This window comes from Gnatocerus cornutus, chromosome 1 (assembly GCF_029298725.1).
Source record: "Gnatocerus cornutus isolate USDA-ARS CGAHR chromosome 1, icGnaCorn1.1, whole genome shotgun sequence".
NCBI lineage: Eukaryota > Metazoa > Arthropoda > Insecta > Coleoptera > Tenebrionidae > Gnatocerus > Gnatocerus cornutus.
The window spans coordinates 29809607-29836426 of record NC_142233.1 but is presented as its reverse complement, the minus strand read 5'-3'; the positions used below and the strand labels follow the sequence as shown (position 1 = coordinate 29836426).

The following is a 26820-nucleotide window of genomic DNA, read 5'->3' as shown; positions in this document are numbered from 1 at the left end:
TAATAAATAGACACTTAGGCACATCGGCGCCGACTGTCCTGACCGACTAATCACAGGTCAAACGTTCCAAATTATACACACTTCGTAGCTGACCTGAAAGCGAGGGTGGTCAATTCGTCTGCTTTGACCTTTTTCACCAAACAAACGAACCATCTCGCCAACTCTGATCCCAGTACTTTTTATAAGAGGGCAGATTTCAGGGCATTGAAACGTGTTATTATTGTTTTGGGGAAGAGTGAAGTGGTACGTGTGTGTGAGTGAGTGTTTTTTAAGGGTTTAGTGGGAGTTTAGAGACGTTTTTCTTGAGAATTATAAATGGCATCTATACCAGCACATTATAATCTTTTTCGTGGTTTGTTATTATTTTAACCGTGGAATTTTTAAAACATATAACACACCATTAAGGAGCCATCAACTTGAGCTTAACGTACCATTAGCGGAGACTAATGAAATCAGTCAATAAAATAAATTATGATAATTGGTATGTACATACTTTTTTTTAGTAAGAAAAAAAAACATAGAAAGTAACATGAAAACGTAAGTATTCTTTAACAAAGGTAAGTATGACAAAAAATCTGCGACTAATGATAATGAGCCAAATTATTATACAGGGTGATTCACCGTAGAAACTTCAATACCTACCTATAAACGTAGCAGCACCTAGATTTTTTAGAACTACGCCACTGGTTATGTAAAAAAGTGCAATTAATCCACAAAGAAATTATATTAAAAACAACAAATTAAAAAAATGATAATAAAAAGATAGAACCAAAGTACCCCCAAAATTTCCCTAGTTAATTTTTTTTTTAGAAATATTTACATACAACCGCATTTCGCCGTCCAAGCGACAATTACCACAATCTCAATTTTTACAATGTCATATGGGACTGCATAAAAACTGTTTTTTCGTCAGTTTAAATAATTTTTCTCAATGACTATTTCATATCAAATTTTAGCTTAGGGTTAGATCTATCCAGTAATATATACAAAAAATAATCTCCACGAGTAAGTTTTTCCGTGAAAAATTCATTCAAGACAAAGTAGTAACAAAATATTTTCACAACTGAGGTTGCGAATGTTGCCGATTAGACGACGATTTATCAGATTTTATAAACACGACCATTTTTAAAAAAAACAACTTTTTTATGTCCACTGCATTGTATCGACAAGTTTATTTGAAGATAGATTTTTCAGTCTGGAAATGTAGATTTCAGAAACAACTAGATTTCCAATTTTCCAAGCTTTTCAGATTCTAAAATGATCAGATTCTTGAACCTAATGTTTATGTCTAATTTATTTTTTCATTTTCAGTAGATTTATGATTATCAGGACACATTTTTTTATTCTTAATAAATATACTTCCCAAGTGTTTCAACAGTGTATGCAGAATTCTTTAGATCGTGGAAATTCTGTGTATTCCTTTAATTCTATAATATTAAAGCATCCAAATATGTAACATACCTTCAACGACGTTTTGGCGATAATGGAGAGTTCTGAGACAAAATAGACCAAAAGGTAAATATCAAAGTTTCTGGATTATTCCTGAAATTTTTTAGAATAAGTATGTTACGCATTATTAAAGATCCTAACATAGATATATCGAAGATTTTTTTATTGAGACAAATTCTAGAAATTCTTGTAATTCTAAACATTTCGATTACTTACCTTTTTCCAAAGACATAGGAACATTCAAACATTCTACAATTTCTAAACAATTTTTTTGAAGAGTTTAAAGATTCTAAAGGTTTTAAAAATTACAAAGCTTTTAAGAAATTCATACTATTCCAACATTTTGACTTTGATCTAAAGATAAAAAATTCTACAGATTCTCCAGATTTTTTGGAAAATTTCAGGAATTTGCAGTAAATGTGGATACAGTAGAAATTATAAAAATTCTATAAATATAGAAACTTTTAAAACTTACAAATTTTTAAAAACTCAAAATTTTCAAAGTAACTGTCTAAACATGGAGATTCAACAGATTCCAGAGATTTTTTGTCAGATTTTGTAATTTTCTACATCATAAAGACTTTAAATATTTCAAAAATTCTAAAAATTCCAAAGCTTTGAAGAAGAGTCAAAAGATTTCTGAATTTTTGCAATACAAATTGAAAAGTTGAAAAGTTGAAAATTCTCCAATTAGTGATGCAAATTGTATTTTAGGCTTAAAAAAATCTACAAGTTTATCAGAAGATTATCAGATTCTATTCATTTTAATAATTTCAAAAACTAAAAAATAATTAAATAGAAACCAAAATTAATCTAAATCTCAAATTCAATTTTGATAACTCGACTACTATTCTGTTATTTGTCTACTAATAATTCGATTATAAAGTTGATTATGAAATCCGTTTCTTTATAATGTCCGATACTTTATACCTACTAGTCCTCTGTTTTCATATTTTTGTGAAAATTGTGTTTACCTATTCGTTGCTCACTGTATTCGATGTTATGGAATACGCAACATTCTTTCTACAGACAACTCACAAAATTCATTTGAAAATGACCAAAAGACTTTTTGTAATGTATTTTCTGCAGTGTCAGAAAAAATCTTGAAGATAATTCCCTGTTTTATAGTTCGAACTTAAACTCAGACCTCGGCCTTTAAATTGCCTATAAAACACCTAGTTATCTTAATAGCTATTTCGACGGGTTTACTTTTAGACTTTAGGTCTATGTCCGTTTTCCATTTTTTTTTTCTCAATTTTTGATCTACAATTAATTTATCTTCACTTATTGCCATATTTTGAAAAAAAACATTACTCTAAAATTGTTGTTTGATCTAATGGATATTAGTTCAAAATAAGAAAAAAAAAATTATATGTATAAGCAAAATTAAAAAAAAATCTATTTCCACGGAGCATTACAATTTTCCAGGTGCTTAGGCTGCATTAAAAAATCAGTAGACATTCTGTTTCTAATAAAAAATTAAGTTGTGTCGTTGCATTTTCATCATATTTAAAAATTAAGAACTTTAAAAACTTTTTAATTACATAGATATTTTTTTTAAAGTTGTAAAATAAAAAATGAAAAATAAATATTCTCCTGTTTATGTACAAAATAGACTATAAAAGTGGAATTTTTCACAAACTAAAACCAACCCGGCTTTATTATCCACCCGAAGACATCCAATCCGCGCACTTTGTGAAGAACTCGTTGAAACTGCAGAGCCCGAAATTAAACCACCGTCATAAATTCCACATACGCCAACCTTCATAAACCTCGAAGTGTATTTTTTCATTGCTGATAGTGCACTCCCAGTTTCATAAACGCAGAATAAGGCAAAGCCATAAAAAGTTGCGTATCAAAGCGACAATAAAAGGGCGATAAAAGCCCCCCGCCCTTCAGGTCCGGGTCGTAACTGCGAAAGTGTGTTTTTCGTCGATATGAGAATGGAGATGACGAAATCGGAGATATTGTGAATGTGTCGACCATTTTGTGGCAGGGTGTGTGATGGCTGCAGGCTACGATCGATGCGGTTGTGTCGCACCAGCAGGGGTCGCCACTGTCGCAGCGGGACTCCTCCACAGGGCTCCAGCTACCGGAGTTCCGGCTCGCTGCAGGAGTTCACACGCCGATCCATTCAGGTTCAAGAAACAGAACGTATTTACCGCTTATCATCATAATAAATCACTGTTCACACTTGGCTTTTTCTATTGGATTATAAATGTCGACAGGTGTTTTTGTTATTGACTACGTACGGAGGATTGCGGTGATGAGATGGGGCTAATTGCTTTCAAAGCTTTTTTAGTCTTGGACCAATTTTTCATTATACTTATTTTCATTAGCTCTTGAAATTCTTCGATAATTTAGAAATTCTAATGACTTTCAGGGAACTTTCAGCTCGGAAAATTAATACCAAAAATCAGATGTGTACCTACATAGTCGAGCATCAAAGCTTTGTTGTTGGAGGCAATTTTATCCAGTTACTTTAAGTGCGTTAGTTGTGCAGAACTACCTGAATTCGTTACAGAATTCCGTATTTAAAATAACAAGTTTTTCAGATCAGATTCAGACCTCACCTCAAGTTTATAGTTTCAGTTCTTTTATTGCATTCCGATCTCTCGAGATGGAATCATATTGTTCACAGACCGGAACTCATTTATCCTCTTTCTATCTTCCATAACGAGCCATCAGTAACAAAATTCATTTTTGAGTGCTCGACTAATTCTTTGTCTTTTCGGCGCGGCGTTATTTTTACATTTAGTCTCCCCCTTTAATCTTTTATTTAATGATCTCTGATACATATCTAAATTGCGGAGTAATTGTCGAGCGGTGCTTAAAAGAGCTTGAAATTGTCCCTGGGTGATATTTACATAGAAGTAAGCACCCCCATGTCTCTCTCCATTGCTTAATTAACCATGAGATGATCTCGGCGGGACCACATGGCTGGGGATGGTCTATTACGCACCCGTCATTATCAATACAAATATTAATAGGGAGACATAAATCAAATTGCGGATCCGACGTCAGAGAAGGCAAATTGCCAATCTACTAAGAAATGAAAATGTAGGACAAAGGTCGCCGCTCAAAAAACGCTTAACAAAATGTAATTAGAAATGTTTACCTACGGAGATGAGGTTTGAGCCTTGATGATGTGGAGCGGATGCTGAAACGTTTTTTCAATAGACCGAAGAGAAAATAGGAAACAACGACTTTAATAAGACGAGAGAGAAATTTTGTGTTGAAGACACCCAGAAACTGAGGAAATTCGCCCATCTGTCGTGCACCAGAGGTCTCTTTATTAGAAAATAATAGCCGCCATAAAAACGTCTCCAAAAAACTCATCATAAATGAGGAATAATTTGAAAATGATCTCAGCCTGTCATATGAAAATTAAGTTTTTTTTTTTCTTAGTCCCCGCCCCTGATATGAATACCAAAAGCAGTGAAAGTTTAGACGAAATTATCCATCTATTTTGGTTTCTTTTTTGCTTAAATTTTTGGCAGAGATGTCTTTTTAATTCATGCACATGTCATATGATCCGTTCAAAAAGATAGTGTTTGTGAGTTCTCGTATCGTTAGCGAACATTCTTTGACCACGTGTATAATTAGGTATGGTAATGCTTGACGGGCGGCGAGGGCGAGGGTCTAATGAAGGGGCCCTCAACGGCCAGAGTCTTTAGTGCCAGAGGCGATTTGGCACGCACGCGATCTCCAATCTCTATTCCTCTTCGACCTCTTCCCCTGGCATTGCTGGAATTTTTAAAGTTTGTCGGACTGTTATAAAATCACACCCTTAGGTATCGTCCGTCATAGCATGGATATACATACGCATGTCATAATCTAATTATTGTGATATTACTTGCTAACAGCGAAATTAGAAAGGGCGCCAAATTGGAGCCTTGGGGAATTTGTTTTTTACATGTGGTAAACAAAAAATTAATAGTTATAATTGCCGTTCTGTTAGACGCAGTGTGGTTGATGGGTGAAATTGTGTAACTGGTTTGGACCTTCACATTTCTTCTTTGATATTTGTAGCGCTTTCATCAAATTGCGGATTTTTTTTATAACTGACGTCAATTTTTAGACGCTTGTGGGTGTTTTGTGAGAATTTTTAACAACAAATCTAGTTTTTTTTTTAGAGAAATTTTTTAGAATGTAATTGACATTCAAATTTGGCGAAGCTTTTATCTTAATGTCAATCAAACAGTAAGTCAATAATTTTGAAAAAAAAGGGATTTTTTTAATAACTTATCTATTAGTTTCATTATTACTCATTAAATTACAAAAATTTTAATTGTAAAATTAAGCAATTGTAATCCATCTAATTATGCTTGTAAAAGTAGTGCTAAACTCAAAGCTGTAATGAGAGATATTTAAAAATGTTAATTTTAAAGATAAAAAAAATCAATTTATTTTCAAAATAGACTGTTATGCCTGTAAATTAGTTAGCACTTTTCTGCTCAAAAACTTGAAATTTTAGAACTGAGAAAAATTTGAAAAAATTTACCTATTTCTAATGATAAAGAAAGGTGAGCAATTAGCAAATTAGTCATTTTTCGAATTAGAGACTTGAAAGTTTCAGGGTTTGTTACATTTTATTTCTTTATTGGGCGGGTAAACTTACAAAATTATAGTTGTAGTAATGGAGATTTGAGAAAATCGTAATTTTCATGGTAAATACGAAGTAACAATTTTTTTCAAAACACGTTCATAATGCTTGGTATAAATTGTTTATTTTTTTAGTTAAAAACTTAAAATTTTCAGGAATTGTCGCCTTTAATTTCCTTATTAAGTACGCGAAGTTACACAATTGTAGCTATAGTATGTAGTGAGAAACATTTGAGAAAATTTTATTCTGATGGTGAAGAATAGTAGCCAATTCGTTTTCTAAATCAACAATTTTATGTCTGTAGATTAGTCATTTTTCGAATTATTGACTTGAAATTTTCAGGGTTTGCTACTTTTCTTTTCTTATTAAATGGGTAAGAGTACAAAATTATAGCAGATGGAGACTTTAGAAAAACGTAATTTTTATCGTAAGAAAGAATTAGCTATTTTTTTCGAAACTTATAGTGCCTATAAATTATTTATTTTTATACTTAAAAACTTGAAATTTTAAGAATTTGCCGCTACTAATTTCCTTATTAGGAATACGAAGTAACACAATTGCAGCTGCAGTGAGAAGATTCTAAGAAAATTAAATGGTGATGGCGAAAAAAAATATAAGCGATTGGTTTTCAAAGTCGGCTAATTATATCTGTAAATTGGTATTTTTTTTAAATAGAGACTTAAAATTTTCAGGGTTTGCTACTTTCCATTTATTTATTGCACGGGTAAAATTACAAAATTATAGCTGTAGTGATGGAAAATTAGGAAAAGCGTAATTTTCATAGTAAGAAAGAAGGATCTAAATATTTTCCAAAACAGTCTAATAATGCCTGTAAATTGTTTATACAGGATTGAAAGGGGATAATTGGGTGGTCCCCCAGAGTACCAAAAAAATGTTAAAAAAAATTCCAGACTCTCTGTTTTCGCAAGAAGACCAAAAGAAAATTAGGAAAATGGCAACATATTGGCCCCCATAAATTAAATTTCGAGTATTATCATCGTCCAATGCCATAGATCACTAAAAAAATGTTAAAAAAAATCCATGTCTTCAATTTTTCAAGATATGATGGATTAAAGAGGCAAAGTTTGATGCGAAAATTAACGATTTCTGTGCAATAATTTTACGTTCAAATAAATTTGTTATCTAAAAAACATTTTGCGCAAAGGCATGGTGCAAAGAAAATCGGAAAAATCTTGTAAGAAATGCCTGAAAATTGTTAACAAGATTTTTGAACCAACAATCTCGATCAGTGTGGCATCGTTCACGTGAAACCATAGTTACATTATTGGTTCATGAGCCGACCTGACTAACGCCAACAATACAACAGCAACGTTACTATGGCTTTGAAAAAAAAGGGATTTTTTTAATAACTTATCTATTAGTTTCATTATTACTCATTAAATTACAAAAATTTTAATTGTAAAATTAAGCAATTGTAATCCATCTAATTATGCTTGTAAAAGTAGTGCTAAACTCAAAGCTGTAATGAGAGATATTTAAAAATGTTAATTTTAAAGATAAAAAAAATCAATTTATTTTCAAAATAGACTGTTATGCCTGTAAATTAGTTAGCACTTTTCTGCTCAAAAACTTGAAATTTTAGAACTGAGAAAAATTTGAAAAAATTTACCTATTTCTAATGATAAAGAAAGGTGAGCAATTAGCAAATTAGTCATTTTTCGAATTAGAGACTTGAAAGTTTCAGGGTTTGTTACATTTTATTTCTTTATTGGGCGGGTAAACTTACAAAATTATAGTTGTAGTAATGGAGATTTGAGAAAATCGTAATTTTCATGGTAAATACGAAGTAACAATTTTTTTCAAAACACGTTCATAATGCTTGGTATAAATTGTTTATTTTTTTAGTTAAAAACTTAAAATTTTCAGGAATTGTCGCCTTTAATTTCCTTATTAAGTACGCGAAGTTACACAATTGTAGCTATAGTATGTAGTGAGAAACATTTGAGAAAATTTTATTCTGATGGTGAAGAATAGTAGCCAATTCGTTTTCTAAATCAACAATTTTATGTCTGTAGATTAGTCATTTTTCGAATTATTGACTTGAAATTTTCAGGGTTTGCTACTTTTCTTTTCTTATTAAATGGGTAAGAGTACAAAATTATAGCAGATGGAGACTTTAGAAAAACGTAATTTTTATCGTAAGAAAGAATTAGCTATTTTTTTCGAAACTTATAGTGCCTATAAATTATTTATTTTTATACTTAAAAACTTGAAATTTTAAGAATTTGCCGCTACTAATTTCCTTATTAGGAATACGAAGTAACACAATTGCAGCTGCAGTGAGAAGATTCTAAGAAAATTAAATGGTGATGGCGAAAAAAAATATAAGCGATTGGTTTTCAAAGTCGGCTAATTATATCTGTAAATTGGTATTTTTTTTAAATAGAGACTTAAAATTTTCAGGGTTTGCTACTTTCCATTTATTTATTGCACGGGTAAAATTACAAAATTATAGCTGTAGTGATGGAAAATTAGGAAAAGCGTAATTTTCATAGTAAGAAAGAAGGATCTAAATATTTTCCAAAACAGTCTAATAATGCCTGTAAATTGTTTATACAGGATTGAAAGGGGATAATTGGGTGGTCCCCCAGAGTACCAAAAAAATGTTAAAAAAAATTCCAGACTCTCTGTTTTCGCAAGAAGACCAAAAGAAAATTAGGAAAATGGCAACATATTGGCCCCCATAAATTAAATTTCGAGTATTATCATCGTCCAATGCCATAGATCACTAAAAAAATGTTAAAAAAAATCCATGTCTTCAATTTTTCAAGATATGATGGATTAAAGAGGCAAAGTTTGATGCGAAAATTAACGATTTCTGTGCAATAATTTTACGTTCAAATAAATTTGTTATCTAAAAAACATTTTGCGCAAAGGCATGGTGCAAAGAAAATCGGAAAAATCTTGTAAGAAATGCCTGAAAATTGTTAACAAGATTTTTGAACCAACAATCTCGATCAGTGTGGCATCGTTCACGTGAAACCATAGTTACATTATTGGTTCATGAGCCGACCTGACTAACGCCAACAATACAACAGCAACGTTACTATGGCTTTGAATACTGAAAATTTAAATTAGGGGGGGTACAGTTCTGCAATGTTGCCATTTTCCAAATTTTCTTTTGGTTCCTGCGAAAACAGAGTGTCTGGATTTTTTTTAACATTTTTTTGGTACTCTGGGGGACCACCCAATTACCCTCTTTCAAGGTGGTGCGCCACTTTCCGGACATCCTGTATGTTGGTGTTATTTAAGTAGATCTGTCCATTCATCGTCGTTTATCAGTTGTTTGTTTTACTATTGACGTATTTTCCAAAAAAACTAAATAAAACTGATTTTATTGTAACAAAAACACCGGATCCTCTCATAATAACACAATTTCGAACACATTTTGCATCCAATTTGAATTTACAAGTTATTTTAACAAAAATTCCATTCAGAAGCGATTACAATTCCAAACTGTCATGTCAACGTTTTTTGCTTTCTTTAACTTACGCACTCGCATGCTTTACACTATAATTAGCAGGTACTGGCATAATTGTTATGCTCAAAAATGCAAGAACACGCAAGATCTATAGCACACTTCTCTGGATTCTGCAGTAGCATTAGTCTTCTTGCACGTAATGTTAACATTGATGTACTCTTATTTTCATCAGTTGTCAAGAAAATTACACTCATTTTCTAAACATATATCACGCCAGATGCGCAGAAATTGCTGTATGTACCATGCTCGAAATCCGCAAACATTAAACAATTTTTCCTATGCGTCTGTCGATCTGATGGACAAATTCAGTCAGCGGTCCCTCTTTTAAAATTATGCCCTGAAATTGCAGTTATTTGATGTATGAAAAGAGAGTTTAAAACTGTTTGGTTTAGAATCCCTCCTTTGACGGATGACAATTCAATATGCGATTACAGAAGGGTTCTCTCGGTGATTACAACAGGGATGTTTTTTAAAACACACAACTGCCTCGCATAATAGCCCTTTCATACAAAGAGCTGTTTCAATTACAAATGACCGTATTAACGATACATCACCTCCTCGAATTTAAATCAAGCCGCGTCTGTTAACAAACAAAAAATGACGTCATGATTGGTCTGTTCTTCATATTTAAAAATGAAAATTATTCACAAAATTGACGAAATAAGTGTGTCAAGACACGCAACGAAAGTATTTGGGAATCCACACACACATGGCCACAAACAAAAAAGAAACCCTCTGGAATGCTGCATGAATTTGAGCATTCCTCCGTAATAGTAGGTCATGAAACTCTTCATTTGTTTCTCATCAACGGCTTGATTTGAATAATCTCGCCGCCCCTTCACGTTCGGCCGTGCGAATCCGAGAGTTTGGGAAGTTATTTATTAATTGGCGCAAATGGCAAAAAACAATTTGGCCGTGTAATAAGTAGTTATTTCAACTATATGAGAAATACGAAATGTTATTTACACAGTTCGTTAATTTGCGGTGGATAAGACATATGAGGCAGCTTCTCTATTCTGGAATCAATTACAAAGAGTTTCAATAAACAAATGTGTTATTATCTCCAAAAGTTTACACTTTCTGAACCAATTTTTCCTCGGTTACGCCTCTGTTGTTTGCCCATGAATACCTGAGCTGGGGTCAACTGAGTCAAAGAAAAAAACCCAACGAACCCGCCAATAATTGCGTGATAACTACACGATCCATCATAAGAGTACAAACATTACCCAAAATATAATTTACAAGCCATCCCTGCTTTTAATCTACTAATCAATCTATCACATTTTGTCATGAAAATTACCTCAAAAGACCATAAACTCTCAATTCCAAGTATTGTTTACAGCGACCCTCAACATCGTTCTTTGTTTAAAGCTCGACTCATCCACTGAAACATCATAATGGTACAGACACGAAACCATTATTTATTAAAAAATCCGAGCAAATTAGCCACACTTAAGTGGGGCGGGGGAAGGAGGGCCGAAGAGCAGATTTATAGGGATTTGAGGGCGCTTTTGAAGATACCGACACCCTTTTTTAAAATATCGCGTGATGACTTCTCGCCACACTCACACAAATAAGAAATAAATAAACAACGGTTCGTTATGCGTTTTTAAACAAATAAGATGAGAAGGTGGAGAAGTCCGTTTTTACGACAGGACGAGAGAATTAATTAATTTGTTAATTGATGTTCGGTAGTTTAAGGTTGGTTTCTTGTAATTAACGAGGGAAAATATTGGGTAACGACCGTCATTCCATCACTCTCCTCGTCAATTTCCACAAATGAACATTAGTCAAGTCGTTTCAACAAATATTAACTCCAAAGTTAATTATCTTACTACCACACAAAAGTGACCACTTTGACCCCGGAGAAGAACAGACTTATTTAAAAGTTGAGAGTTTACAGGTGAAGCGTGTCGGAGGTATTAGAGCTTCGGGGTGCTAAAATGCTTTTGACGCTCCGCTGCACTCATTTAAATAAAGGAAAGAATCACTTCCATTTAAAAATTTCATCTTCTCAGTGGGACGCAAAAATAAAAAATCGGCACTTAATTTGACTTTAATTCTTCGTTATGAGAAATTTTCATTTTGTTTCTGTTTCACGGTCGTTTTAAAGACAGTTCGAATTATTGGACAAGGTCAAAGTAGATAATTATAGCTGCAGTAAGAGAATTTTTCAAAAATGACTTTATTAGACAAGCAGAAAATTTTAATTACGAATTTAAGAAAAAACACATTTTTTTTCTAAACCATCTTATTTGTATGCCTATAAATTTGTATTTTTTCTAGTTATAGACTAGACATTTTCAGAATTTGTCACTTCTTATTTCATAATTGAATGAGCGTAGTTACAAAATTGTAGCTGGAGTAAGAAAAATTTGAAAAATTTAAATTCAAAAGATGAAAAAAAGAAACAATTTTTCCAAAACAATCAAAATATATCTATATATTATAGTCAGAATTTTATAACTTTGGTTTAACTCCGCCTACCTTTTGGGCCAATTGAATTTTAGCTGAAAGTCTGATTTACTCTGCAACATTTTGATAGTTCGTTGATATTTGCGAGAAGCCGGGGTAGAAATATCCAAACATTAGAAGACGAAACACCATCAGAATCGACGAAGGTTTCACGATTAATTGAATTCCCGCAAAACTGCAAATCTTCTTGACACGTGTGACACTTTAGTTGTCAGATTTTTTATTATGTTGGGTAAAGGAGGCTAGCCATTCCTTGATTCGACAAATTCAAATCGTCATTTGTTCATGTGGGCGGGGTTAAACCAAACAAAAAGTTACAAAATTCCGACTATAGTAATTTTTCTAATAAAAGACTTAAACTTTTCAGGATTTGTCATTTATTTCTTAACTGAGCAAGCAATGGTACAAAATTATAGCTATACCTAGTGGAAAAGATTTGAGAAAAATTTTTGAGGTAAAAAGAAATTGTAAAATTTTTGAAAACACACCATTTTTGCCAGTAATTTCTCAAGATTAACTTTTATTTCTTTTTGTTAATCAAATTGTAATTGTCGTAGTACTCTCTTACTTAAAAAATTTTAATTTTATATCCAACAAAAAAATGGCAACTTTTTCAAAATACTCTACAATTTCAAATAAAAAAAATAATTTTAGAGCCATCTAAAACTAAGTACATATTTTTCTCCATTTTTTCCGATTAGAGTTTTCAAAATTTGTTCTCTTCCAATTTGTTGCACAATAACAAAAAATTCCCCATGATTTTCAAACAGTCGCTCTTCCCACATGGTCCGATCCGTTTATGAAACCCAAACAAGTTTGAAGAGCTTTTGACAGATTAGCGTCGGTGTTTAATAAAAAGCACGTGCCATCTAAGAGCTTTTTGTGTGCAGTAATAAAGACACGTGTAATATCGTAACGTGTAACTTTTCGACGAGCTTTTTTAGCGTTTCAATAAGAGAGCCAGAGGCCGAACAACATAAAAAACAGGGACTGATATAAATATGAGATATCATGTTATGTAATTAGGTGCACGTGACTAAGTGGACATCGAGTACGAGCAAGAATATGAGCACATAATTATACAAAATTGAATAATTGATCCAGCGTTTTTGTTTATGGTATACTGAAACGAGAGTGGTGTGAAACTAATTTTATAATAAAAGAAATCGCGTTTACGGGTGTATTAATTAATATTCGGAGTCTGTGGACGTCTAGACTATAATAATAAAATGGGTAATTTTAATTAACTCGTTTGTGTTTTAATTTTTATTTGAATTGTAATGGAAAAACAGAATGAAACCTTGAAAATAGATATTATTGTTTTCTCCTCATTTTTCATTTGTAATAAATGGAAAGCTTTTACGTTTCCTTTAAACTAAAATAACTAAACGAGGAACTGCAATAGTGTTAATTGAAATTCGCGGAATGCCAGTGAGAAAGGTCATCATCTTTGCTTCGTTTAACATTTGTGTTATTCAAATATCACAAATTCTCCAATAATTTCGCTTTTATTGTGAATTTCGATTTTAAATCTTTCCCCGAGAGCCAAAAGCTCTCCGATGTGTCAGACCGCCTGTTTCTCCCCTTATTTTTTCTCGGAATTTTATTAATTCCACTAGACGCATTTCCTCGACAAAACCATCTTCGCCTTGGGCACCTCTTCGCCAAATCCATTTAAATGGTTGTGTTCTAGCCCACCTGGACTGTGCGTATATGTCTGTGAAACACCACCGAGTGATTGTTTGATGTAGTTACGCCCTCCACTGAACCCCCAATTAACCGGTAGCTTGTTAGTTAGGTCTAATCATGACCTGATTGCTACCTGTTCACGCCCTGCACCTCCAAATTAATACACAATTTTATGACTCAATTAACTATCATGACACTTGATTAAACGTCGATAGTAATTTCTGATCATTGAACACTCGGTATGTTCATGTGAGCTGGAGGCGCCCCTCCCAGAATAGATGATATCGTAAATCCTGCAAGCAGTTCTTTTTCAGAGGCTTGTTTGCTTTCCTACAGGAAACGAAGCAAATGAGTTTTAAACAAAGAATCTAATTTGTTAGGTATCGCGTTGCAGCGTTTCTTGCAAATTGTTGTAAACAATTCCACATCCATCACGCCGGTTTGATCGAATCGCGTGTACCTTTAATAGGAACTCATTAAAATATTTCATGGAACCTAATTTAAGTCGGTTAATTGTGTATCCGACCGCACTTTATGAAAAGTCAATCTAATTCTTGTTTCATCCACCAACGCCGCCGCGCGTCGTCTACCTGGACCCATATGTAATCGCCTCGGCTTGGCATTTCATTTGCTCTATGACAGATTCCTCTTACTAATTCATTTTTTAATTAACGGCCCATTCCCGTTTCGTCGGGACTGGACTGGAGCCCCGACGTAATCAACCACAACCGTACTCAATGAACTCGAAGCTGTTTTGTTGTGACGGATTTTATGGCTTTAGGAAAATATTGGCTCGGAATAGTAATGATCCGAAACAACCTTCACCTCACCGAACCGTAAATAAAATGTTACGTTACAGATGCGACCGCTCTTCATTATCTCCTACCAGAAAAAAGTGATTGGGAATTAATTTCGCGTCTTCTTTCTAAAAAAAATCGAGTCCTGGTGTTCATGGCACCATCCGTCATCGTTTTATAGTTCCTCATTAAGATAGTGGGGTTTCTAATAATGCAAATGTAGCATCTATGTAAATAATTACCTGTATATTTCACGAGAGTGACACGAGGGCGTGAAAATTACCGAGACCTGGGGCTCTAGAGACACACGACCGGTCCCAGAAAATAAAAATTTTAGAGGTCGGGTCGGAAGAACAACAAAATTACAGATAAATATTGCACCGCAACAGCCCCGGAATCACAAAAGCGGAAAACAAAGCCTCTCAGTGTTGCTTACTCCGACCAAGAGCCCTTGCTGCACTCGTTAGCAGAACAAACACCGGCACGTGACAATACCCTCTTCATGCCCATTGTGCCACCACTCACATCATGCGCAATTATAGATTACGCGGATTAAAATCGAGGCAATTATAGTCGTTCCAAAATTGGAGGTATTCTGCCTCCGCTTAAGTAAGAATCTACAGCTCATTGCTCTTCGGTGTAAATTTTCGAAAATTCTTTGGTGTAAACCAAGCTTCCAGTTCTTTAGGTAGAAAACAAGAGGAAAATTGAATGTAGTGATTTTTAAGGTTAAGTTGCAGGCGCCAAATTTAAAATGCGACTCTGTGATTGGTGACTAAATTGTAGGAGCTTTAGCAAATAAACGTGTTTTTGTCATTTTCAGTGCTTCAGATTATTGGGAATGAAGTTGGCAGCACCGCATCGAAATCGAATAATTAATTCAATTTCAAATGTCACAGTTTCGAATTGACTCAGTTGACATTTATGCAGTGATGCCAACTAGCAAAATAAAATCAACTATCTAAATGTCAATTTTGTCTGCCTAGTCTTCCAAAGACGAATTTCTTGCCGCAAACGAGTATCGCAAACGTCACACAAAATAAAGTATCTGTCATTTCGCCGTTTGTTTAATATAGCGGCACTTTAATGAGCAACCCTTTTGACTAGACTAATGCACGCTCATCCGGGGGCTTTGTACTGTCCAACAAAAATAAAGAATCGCCAACTTCATGGAAAAGTTAATATAAGCGTGCACAAATGTGGATGGCAACGCTTTGAAGTAGCTATCTTAAACATGAACATGTTGACAGAAGCCGCGTGACCATTGGATGGGGTAAAAACCGAATCGATTTTCGATGAAAAAATAAGGCGAAAATGGAGGCGAGTTTATCAAGCAAAAAGAAGCGAACATATGAACTAGACACAAAAAGGACGAAATGGAACGAAAAACCAATTCCAATTGCGCAACGCCGAGAAAGACAAGTGGAAAAGGGAGAAAAGAGAATTAAGTTATCTCTTAACGAAGCCGCAGTTATTCCACTCAAAGACAATATTAAATATTTTTATATTTACTTCGTTGAGCTACTTTGATGATGTAAAATAATATTTGAATAAGCTTCTTTGCGGCACTTATTTACATAATATTCTCCGTTGACTTGTTTTAGCAACAACGTCTTTAATTTTAATCAAGGATTAGGAAGAACTTAAGTCATCCTTTTCTCCGACATTGACAGTACTATATTTATCGCTAATTAAATGAACTATGTTCGGGCTATTTGAGCAATTATTGTGTAATTTTGGTAGCATGATAAGTTGATGATGGTGTAAGGGATGCGATTGCTTTTAATATCTGTAATTAAGCTTAGATTTGTGTTATTTTCACCAACAGTGGCACAATTAACACTCGATTGACTATTAATCACAATGGGCAGACCCTTTTCATAGGTAATAGCAGAGAATGGGCGACCTGTCTGTCATTGATACATTTCCATTTCAAGCAGTTATAAAACGAAAAGATTTATTTCCGAGGATAAGTGTATCATAATTTATATTAAAACAAAACGTCATCAGATTTTATCTGCTTTTTCTGGAATTGTGAAATGTCAAGGGTAAAAATCAACAGATAAATACAACCAAACCTATAATTTAGTTTTTATTTTTGCTGCATCAATTAAAGAATGGTTAATTTTAAACGCTTACGCTTAGTGATGATTCCTAGTCTTGAGTGGTATCAATAAGCATAACCTCAAAGCAGCCGAATCTTATTATAGCATCGCATCCACGTTAAAAGTTTTAAATTGGATTTAGTCGTTTCAATTTCATCCAAAACGGGTAATTTAAAAAAGCCACAAGAAACATATGTTGTAATAATCCCACCTGTCTTGTGCACGTCACGAAGATAAAACCTCGCAACATCTTCAGCAATTTCTGAAGCTCTGTTATTGTTACATATAAGCTAAGCCCGAAGCGATCCAAGTTAAATTGGCCACTCGGTTGCATTACTTTACGACTATCGCTTTATTTATTCTACATATACATGGCAAGAAAGCCTAAATGGTTTAATTTCATGCACGCACACTTAAGCAATGTGTGTGTGTGTGTGTGGGTAATAGCGATATAAATTCCCGATTGTGATGTGGCCGGTGGCGGTGTATTGGGGCAGGTGCAGTACGGACGTGTGGGCGGCGTTGCCTTGCCTAGGCATCAGTACGTCACAAAGATGCATATGGCCCTTCGGGGTAAATGCCGATCTTATGCTTCCATACTCATTATAAACTTTAAATGATGCCCTTATCTCGCTCCCTGGCAAGCACAAAGCCCATTGTCCTGCGAGCGAGATCAGATAGCGAGAAAATTTCTTAGCACTCAAACACGGTACTTATTTAGAAACATTTATAAAACAAAAGCGAAAAGAGGTCTAAGGCCAGCTTTAGCTTCATGCTGTTTATCACTAGTTCATTTTCTTTAGGTACAATTCTCAATTATGCTTGGAAATGACATTTATGGCGTTAAAGAAATTTGAAATGTTGGCTGATGTTTTAGAACTTTTATTACAATTCTGTCAAAAGTGACATCTTAACCGTCAAAAAATTTTCTGCCATTGCGAGCCGAGATGTCTATCTAATTCTTTTTTATACCGCTTTGATTAAGAAGAATATTTTTCTTTGTTGTAAAATACGTGAACATGCCAATAGTTATTTAGATCACAAAACCGGAAAATGCTATTTTGAAAGTCTAAGTGAAATTGCGAAGAGCCTTCCAAAAGCATTTTCGGACGTGTGATCGATACCGTTTTTTAAGCCAACAAAATTTAATAAATCAAAAAAAAAAGATCTAGAGACTTTGAGGTACTCTGTCAGGTTGCTCTTCCAGCGACTGTGCTGAAAATAAAACAATATATTTCTTTTCAGCAGACTTCCTAGTTTTCGCCGTTTTTCGGCCTAATTACATGTCTTCAAAAAATTAATGAACGATACAGTCGCGGACAATTTATTTTGGACCTTGTTTTATTGACATTTTAAAAATTTAAGTGTAGTCTTGTGCATTACTGTCAATTTTGCTAAAAGTGACAGTAATAATGAAGTACCTACCTGCATAAAAGGTAGTATTACACTTTATGACGTCCAAAGCAATTTAGCCGCGACTAGATAGAAACCAATTTAATTTTTCTTGCAGAGAATTTTTGTAAACGCCAAATTTAAAAAACGGATTGCTAATTGTAAATTTTTGTTAAAATTCCTGCAATTCCGGTGGAATGTCAAATAAGAACTGCCACTTTGTCAAATTGTCAACAAATTTAAAATTCATCAGCAATAATAGTAGATTTTGTTATACGGCAGAAAAGTGGTCGTTTTTGTCGAGCAATTAAATTGCACTAGCGAGGCGAAGCGTTGCGTAGCCGAGCGTATGCAAAATTGCGAGGCAGCAAAGCCACTTTTCGGTCAAATAACAAATACTATTTTTTGAACTAAAAACATAGATGGCTATGCATGTAGTTGTCATTGATGACATTTACTGTGAAAAATAGTGGTTTCAAAGAGTTTCAAAGTTAAGATCGTGCAAGGGCCATACAAAATGTAAGTCTCAAATAGTAACCGTCACAAAAAATACTTTTTCTGCCTAGGCAGACAAAGTGTTTTCATGTCAACGAGCGCTTTTCATTACTTATAACAAAATTGCCTACTTTACTGTCTAAAAACGACTAAAAAATAGTGACTTTTTGTGACGTTTGGAGAAAAATTTGTTTTTGTTATGTATTTCATTATTATCACTTTATGTTTTTTATCATTATACATATTTTGCGTTTAGTAAAAAACTTGACAGCTTTTAAAAACAATTGACTTGTATCCACTACAGGTATCTAACTTGTCTCTTTTAAATCCTGTTGATTTCTAAAATTGTTTCATTGTAAATCCGTAAATTCTCTGCAGGAAAAATAACGAATAAAAGTATAGACCGATATTGTCCGTTTAACATTTTAAAAATCCGTTTTTGTGTAAGCTTTGACTTCGACACTCTGCAAGTGTAGCATATGTCATAATAATTCGAAAATATATTGGCACAGTATTTGTTGTTAATTAAAATGAGAAGAAAGGCAGTAAAAGCTGTGTCCCCAATATCTTACAAGCAATTTTCAGTCTACAGAAGAAATGCTGTTAGTTTGAGGTTATGTTTCCTGTACTGCTGTCTTTCGTACTGTTTTGACTGACTTATAATATAATTTATCGAAAATCGATGCAATTGTAGTAAATTTTATTTCTATTTTTTTTTTCAGCTTTGACATAGCACTTTTGACATTTAGTGCTTAGTGATAAAGTTAATACTTTAACATATCTAGGACATTTGATAAAATCAGAATTTTTTTTGGGAAAATAATCAGAAATACCGGTATAAAACATTATGTATTGTACTTTCGCGAAAAGCTCATAGCGAAAGCTCGGTCGTAAAATCTTAAAAAATGTCCATACATGTAATGTATAATCAAACATCTTTAATCAAACAATTCATCAATTTTCCTTTCAAATATTTAAAACATGTTCACTGTAGCCTGATAAGAATTGATTGAAATTACAAACTTTCCAAAAACAAAGTTTAATAAACCGAGATTTTGTCCTTGTCATTAGAACTCGTAGAATTAGAAACTTTCGACTATTTTTAAAGTAACCATTTTCTAGAATTCGTAGATTTTCAAATTTCTAGACCGAATTGAGTGAGCCAATTCCTCAAACTGATGAGTGATTATCTCTGCCGTGCAGAATTTCTGCGTCTGCTTGAGCGAATATCTCAGTGATCCATACAACGTTTATCATGATTATCATGTCTACTTCCGTTGGCAAAGTCCCGTAACAGTCCTAACATACTTTCGAAAGAAAAAAATCTCTTGCGTACCACATACATAAACTCATTTAACTTCTAAGCCTGAGGTAATTCAGATTTCAATCTAAATCAATAATGAGTACATAGGGGAGATCAGGTTAGGGTGTTGGTAGCGATGTTCTGCTCAACGTAGCATGTCACTTGCCGTGTCATGCTCAACCAAGCGCCTAACCGTCCCTTATAGTCTTGTTCCTCTAACTTTCCACATAACACAGAGTTTCTGCGATTTGGTACAAACGTCCAAGAAGACGGAAACTAACCGGAAATGTAGCTAAAGTGTCCCTTCATCTAATAATCTCGCCTGTTTGATTCGAATGCTTATCATAATGAAGTTGGTTTCCTCGACTTACCTGCCATGTGTTGGAGTCTAAAGTGGCCAAAAACGACATGATGACAGCTAAAAAAAAAAAATTATATTAAAACATAAATATGGATCTAGTATCCCTTCAGATGTTTACATTTATAACACACGAAAACAATGGCACGTGCCCAGATGCGCTGATGTTTATTAATTCCGAAGAATTCGCCTAAAAGAATGGATCCAATTACCAAAATGAATAATTCAAAGTAAAATTATAATAATACGATGATTCATAAATAAACATTAGAATAGAATTGCAGGTATGCCAATGCAAATTTGTGTCAAATATGATTAATGTTGTTTAAATTAGTCATAATTGAGTTGTAATTTGTATTAATGACAACTCATTAATAATGTTTTTTTAATAATGTTTTTAGACCCTTAGGACGTAGCTTTCAATGTGTATCAGGTAAATACATTTGTAGGTTTAAGAATCTATGAATGAATATGAATTTGATTATTCTGTGGAATTTAGTTTAGAGTTCGATTATAGAAAAAGAATTTCAACGCGGAGCGGGATATGTTATTTCGGTGCAGAAAACGCATTGAAATTTGTATATGAATAAAAAATGTTTATCTAAGATCCAGTCAGAAATAAACGAAACAAAACTCCCTTTCGGTTTATTTAAAGAACTCGGTTTTGTAAGCGAATGAATTTTTTTAATGAAAATAAAGCCGAGCCTCGGTTTACTCGCTAAATTTGTGAAGATTTAACGTTTTTTCGACACATATCTAGCTGAAACTTTTACAAACAGTGAGAAAACTGAAACGTATTTAAGAAATTCAAACCTATTTCTCCAACGAATGTTTATCATTTTATTTTTATATGTATGCATTATTATTAGATTATTAGATGTAGAAGAATTTTTTACAACGCAGTAAATACAAATTTTGAATAAATAAAGCTAACAAATTTGACTAACCTATAGAGCAAGTTTGGTTTATTATAAATTTTCTCTAAAGTTTTCCATGTTGATGTTTGTCCATAATTAAATTTAAAATTAAAATATTTATGGTAAATTGAACAAACGCAAGATAACTGCACAACGAAATTAAACTTTTTGTTGTCTTTTGGATAAAATTGGATATTGTTGATGCGCTCGCTGAATTAAAAATCAGAGTCCATTTTTTCTCTTTTTTGAATTGTTAGTCAGAAACAGTAGTTTTACAATTTTTAAAATATTAAAGTAAAAAAAAGTTGTTTTAGAAATTTTTATGTACCTTTTGTAACCAACCAAAATTCTCCTTTTCGATAAATTTCTATAATTTTGACAGTTTAAGTTCCAAATCAGTGAAAATTGTAGGTTTTACTACTTTCGACCAGTTTATCAACTGTGTTAAATTCCAGAATTTTAAAACAAAAAAACAAAATTTTAAGAAATTTCTTCTTTAAAACGAAACAAAATTCAGAATGTTCGATGACTTGATAGTTTTTAATTTCAAAACAGTAAAATTTGCAGGTTTTACGACTTTTGACTTAATTTATCAGCTGAGCTTTTCAAAATTTAGAATTTAAAAAAAAATACTTTAAAATGAAACAAAATTTTATGCAATGGTCTATAAATTTTTATAACTTTGACAGGTTTTATCTCAAAAAAATGAAGTTACAGATTTTATGACTTTTGACTTAATTGTTGACTAAATAAATTCCAAAATGCTGAAACCAAAACCAAAATTTTTAAATTTTACTTTGAAACGAAATAAAATTGTCTACTACAATATTCGATGAATTTCTGTAACTTTAATTTTTTTAATCCCAAAACAGTCAAATTTTGCAAATTTTACTAGTTTTCATCAGTTTATCAACCGTTAACTAAATTCCAAAATTTTAAATCCAAAAACAAAATTTTTAGAAATAGTTAGTTTAAAACGTCCACAATGTTTGATGAATTCCTGTAACTTTCAATTGCGATAAATTTCAAAATTTTACAACAGCAAACCAAATTTTTAGAATTTTTTTTTCTCAAGACAACCTAACAATTCCCATCTCTTTTGTAACTTCTGTTACTTCGACAGTTTGAATTATTTAGCAAAACATTTTTACAAATTTTTACTTTTAAACAAACCAAAAATGTCCACAATTCATTATAAATTTATGTATTTTTGACAGTTATAATTCCATAAATGACATTTTCCACTTTCGATTTAATTAATAACAGTGTTATATTAATATTTTACCACAAACAACAGCTTTTTTGCAATGAGAGTAATCCATAAATATTTCTGCCCAAGACATTCCTAATAATTTTGTATTATTTTAATTTTTATAAACTAAAATTTGAAGTAAACAGTATTGCCTAATTCAAAAAACATAAAATTTATTATAAATCTATAACTATAAAAATTGTGTAAAAAGACTTATTTAATTTCATTTAGAATTGAGTTCAAAGCTTTATAAACCCAGTCGGTTAAACCGAATAAAAAAATCGAAGGATGGATAAAATACATGGATGTATCCGACGGCAACAATTAAAATAGCTAAAACGAATAAATTATTGATAAAAGATAAATTTATTATAAATAAAACTAAAATAAAGTAAATCAAGGAATTAACTTTATGGACATGTACCTAAATCTTCGTTTGGCACTTTGTTTTAGTATTAGTAGGAATATCTCAATCTTTATTCTTTTTGTTCGTTTATACAAAGAGTAGGTATTTTAGGAATTTTAATTTTACGTGCATTCAGTGAGTAAGATATTTTTGTCATTTAGACTTATAAATAGACCTATATCTGCCTATTTATAGAAAAACTCAATAATTTCTCTTAAATTTCGAACTAAAAACGACTTTTGAGCACGAATAAAATTACCTCTTTCCTTTAAAAAACTGCATAATTGTCAGGTACATCATTCTCCGCCGCGCCGTATCTTTCCACTCAACCTTCGGCAACACACGCTCATGAACATAAATAAACATAGCAACAAACAATAAACACCCGATAAAAGCAGCCTCATAAAACGATTCTCCAACTATCATTTTACACAAGCAGGCATAAACATAAAAGATCTCTCTCCCGTAAAATACTCTCAACACCTGTTTTTCCTTAATTACTACAACGAAACAACAAAAACAAAAGACATTTACTCACACAAAACTCGCAGTTCAGTTGTCAATATTTAACATGATGGGCCTTAGATTGTCGAGATTCGCGAACTTCCTACTTGCAACTCAGACAAAAGCTTGGGGGAAACTGGCCTGCAGGTGGGCCCCCGGCTTTACTCCCAACGGCATCCGCAGTTAGTCTCCGCCTCTCTGTAGCCGTTCTGTAGCCAATCAGGGCCTCAAGACACGCCCAGCCTGGGGCTATGCCCCTCATCCTGTTTATTTTTTATGCCTTGTCGACGAGGACGCTAAAATTCCGATATGTTTTGTTTCCCGGTTCCCGTTTTATATGGCTCACTCTGTTATATTATTTAATTTATTCACGTTTATTTAAAGCTGGATATACACGAGCCTGACGTGGAATGGGGTTGATTTGGATTTCTGTTTTCGGTCAGTTTTTAGATCTGAGAGATTTTCAAGCTTTTGGTAAGTTTGAAGATATTTTTCAAAATGCTCACTATTTTTTCTCAAATGGGTTGATAGGAGTATTTAAAATTATTACGTATGTATTTAATTTTAAATCCGGCAATCAATAACTTTTTAAATTTAATTTTAATTTAATTAAATTAAATTTTTAAATCAATTGAACCAAAATGCGCCAAAAACTATTACAAAAACCACATCTTTCATTAAATTACTAAAAGTATCAATTATTCCGGACCTTCAAAATTTTTGCCCTCTGTCGACTTCCCAAAATTTCAATCGCTTCTAATTCAGTTATTTCGTAGTCTAAGCGGCAACATTCGCAAACTCAGTTGTAAAAATATTTTTTACTACTTTTTCTTAGATAAATTTTTCGTTGGAAACTTACTGGTGAAAATTATTTTTTGTATTTTTGAATAGATATTTAACCTTAACCCAAGGTTTGATACTAATTAATCATTAAAAAAAGTTACTTACATTGCCAAAAAAAAAGAGTTTTTCTCCAAACGTCAAAAAAAGTCACTATTTTTTAGCTGTTTTTAGGGGTCAATTCTAATTTAACTCCAAAATTTGGGTAAAATGAAGCCAAATGACAGATGCCGCAGTATCCATAGTAATCACGGTTTGCGTTAACGCAAACTTAGCCAAATTTTGGAGTTGAATCTTGCTTAATTGGTTAGCATTACAAGAATGAGATGACCCAAGTGGTTTCGTCAACTACTTGTCTACCCCATGTTTCAAAAATTATCGACGCTCGAGAATGCTTTAGCGCCCTGTGCTTCATTTTATTTTGCATTTGACAGTGCGGCAACTTTGCCGCTGCGTAACCGATTTGCGGCACTGAATTAGAATTGACTCCTTATTAGACAGTAAAGTAGGCAATTTTGTTATAAGTAATGAAAAGCGCTCGTTGACATGGAAACACTTTTGCTGCCTAGGCAGAAAAAGTACTTTTTGTGACTGTTACTATTTGAGACTTACATTTTGAATAGCACTTACACGATCTTAACTTTGAAACTCTTTGAAACCAATATTTTTCACAGTAAATGCCATCAATGACAACTACATGCATAGCCATCCATGTTTTAGTTCAATTTGCGTTCACTCATTGTCGGTCTTGGAACTAAATTTAACGTTTGGAGAAAAAGTAGTACATATTTGTTATTTGGCCGAAAAGTGGCTTTGTTGTCTCGCAATTTTGCATACGCTCGGCTACGCTACGCTTCGCCTCGCTACTGCAATTTAATTGATCGACAAAAAGTACCACTTTTCTGCCGTATAACAAAATGTACTATTTTTTGCGCTTCCGTATGACTTTAGAAAAATTGAGATTGTGGTATTTGCTGCTTAGATGTCAACACAGTTTTGGATTGCACGTGAAATTCTGCGTTAAATAAGCACCAATACCTAATTTAAATTCCTTTCACTTATAAACTAGATACAGTAGACTCTCGATAATTTGAAACTCAAGAGACCTGGCAAAAAGTTCAAATTATCGATAGTTCAAAATATAGTGTGATTAAAATAATCGAGAGAAAAACAATAAAAAATTCAAATAAACGTGAATTCAAAGGCAAACAGTCAAAATTAACAAGACTCAGAGAAGAGACCGTAAAATGCACTAACTCCAGTTTGAGGCAAAACTTAGGTATATTTTGTAAGCTATTAATTCTTTTGATGAAACTGATTTATGTTACGACGAATCTTTCAAGAACCCTTTATTAAGTCAAAAAAATGTAAAATCTGATTTTAAGGCTGCAATGTGTGGTTTGTTAGAAGTTTTCTGTTTTTCTTGTACGCCCAGGGGATGAATTTCAAATTAACGAGAGTTCGGGAGAGAAAATTGAAATTTTAGTGTTGGCGGGAAAAAAATTCTTGATTTTTCCTCAAATTAACGAGGAGACCAAAATGCATTGACATTTTTCAATTTATCGAGAGAAATCGAGGAGACCGGGAAAAAACTTATCGAGAAATTCAAGTTATCGGAGGTCTACTGTATTGTCCGAAGTAGATATATTTTTAAAGAGTCATTTCGAGCTCATTTTTAACGAGCTTTTTCGGAGCGTTTACTACCTTTAAGTTATACGTCAACCAAATAGTCAACATTTTTCATCGTTTGAATCAAAAATATTTTTCTCAAAAAAATCAACCACGAGAATTTTCCATATCTGAAAGCAGATTCTAAGCTACAAAGGCGCGAGAATAACAGTGACAAAGACCGCATCTTTCTATCTGTCGTAGTATTAAAAATTTTGAAACGTAAAATTCACTCTCCGAAATTGTAATCGCTTTTAATTCGGTTATTTGTTGACGCGCTGGAAAATATAGCACAGTTTCGGATTCTGCGTAAAATTCTACCTAAAATAAGTACCAATATCTTTAGTTTGCTTCACAAAGAAGCTAGATATGGACCGGAACAGATTTACATAAAGTCCATTTAAATAAATTTGGCCGCTAGCTCTAACTCATTAAACTCAAGACCAAAATTGTCAGACTGACAGATTCAAGTGGCAAAAAATAGTAGTTAAACCTGAGCTGACTGGGTGAGATGTATTCGTCAAAAATTATTATTGGTTTATTGTCTTTGAGTAAGAAATAACTATCAATTGTTGGAGTAATAAGTGATGTTACGCAAAAGAAAAGCGAATTTCCTAAAATCCAAAAATTTCCAATGCATCAAACAGGATCACTGCAGAAAACTTTTTAGAACCACTCAAATCTGTCAAAGTGACAATTTCGGTTCATATGTTACTGCGTTAGAGCTAGCGGCCAAATTTATTCAAATGGACTTTAGTCCTTCATTACTAAAAATAAAATCAGAAGATATAAGACCGGATTCTTAGCAACACAAACGCGCGAAAAACAATGGCGCAAACCGCATCTTTTTGTCTGTGGTTGTTTCGGAGATAGCACAAAAAATTCCAGAATAAATTATTACCAGTAACCTCACATACCTAAATTATTCCAAAATTCAAATATTCCAGAAAACCGTAATTTACATTTGCTTTTGGCTGATTAAATTAAACGAATATTTATGGGTGGATGAATAAAACCAATAAAATAACTGAAGCAGAAACTGATGAGCAAAAATCGCTGTAA

General features: G+C 33.0%; 1 protein-coding gene across 1 annotated transcript in view; it reads right to left on the bottom strand.

The window, feature by feature from the left end:
- TfAP-2 (transcription factor AP-2) overlaps positions 1–23383 on the bottom strand; it is a 68849-nt gene extending 45466 nt beyond the window's left edge. The window contains exons 1-2 of the mRNA XM_088039344.1: positions 23285–23383; positions 20185–20231 (exon numbers count right to left, since the gene is read on the bottom strand). Coding sequence (XP_087895470.1) covers positions 20185–20223 — 39 coding nt within the window. The 5' untranslated portion in view covers positions 20224–20231; positions 23285–23383. The remainder of the gene's footprint in view (positions 1–20184; positions 20232–23284) is intronic.
- Between the last annotated feature and the right edge of the window lie 3437 nt (positions 23384–26820).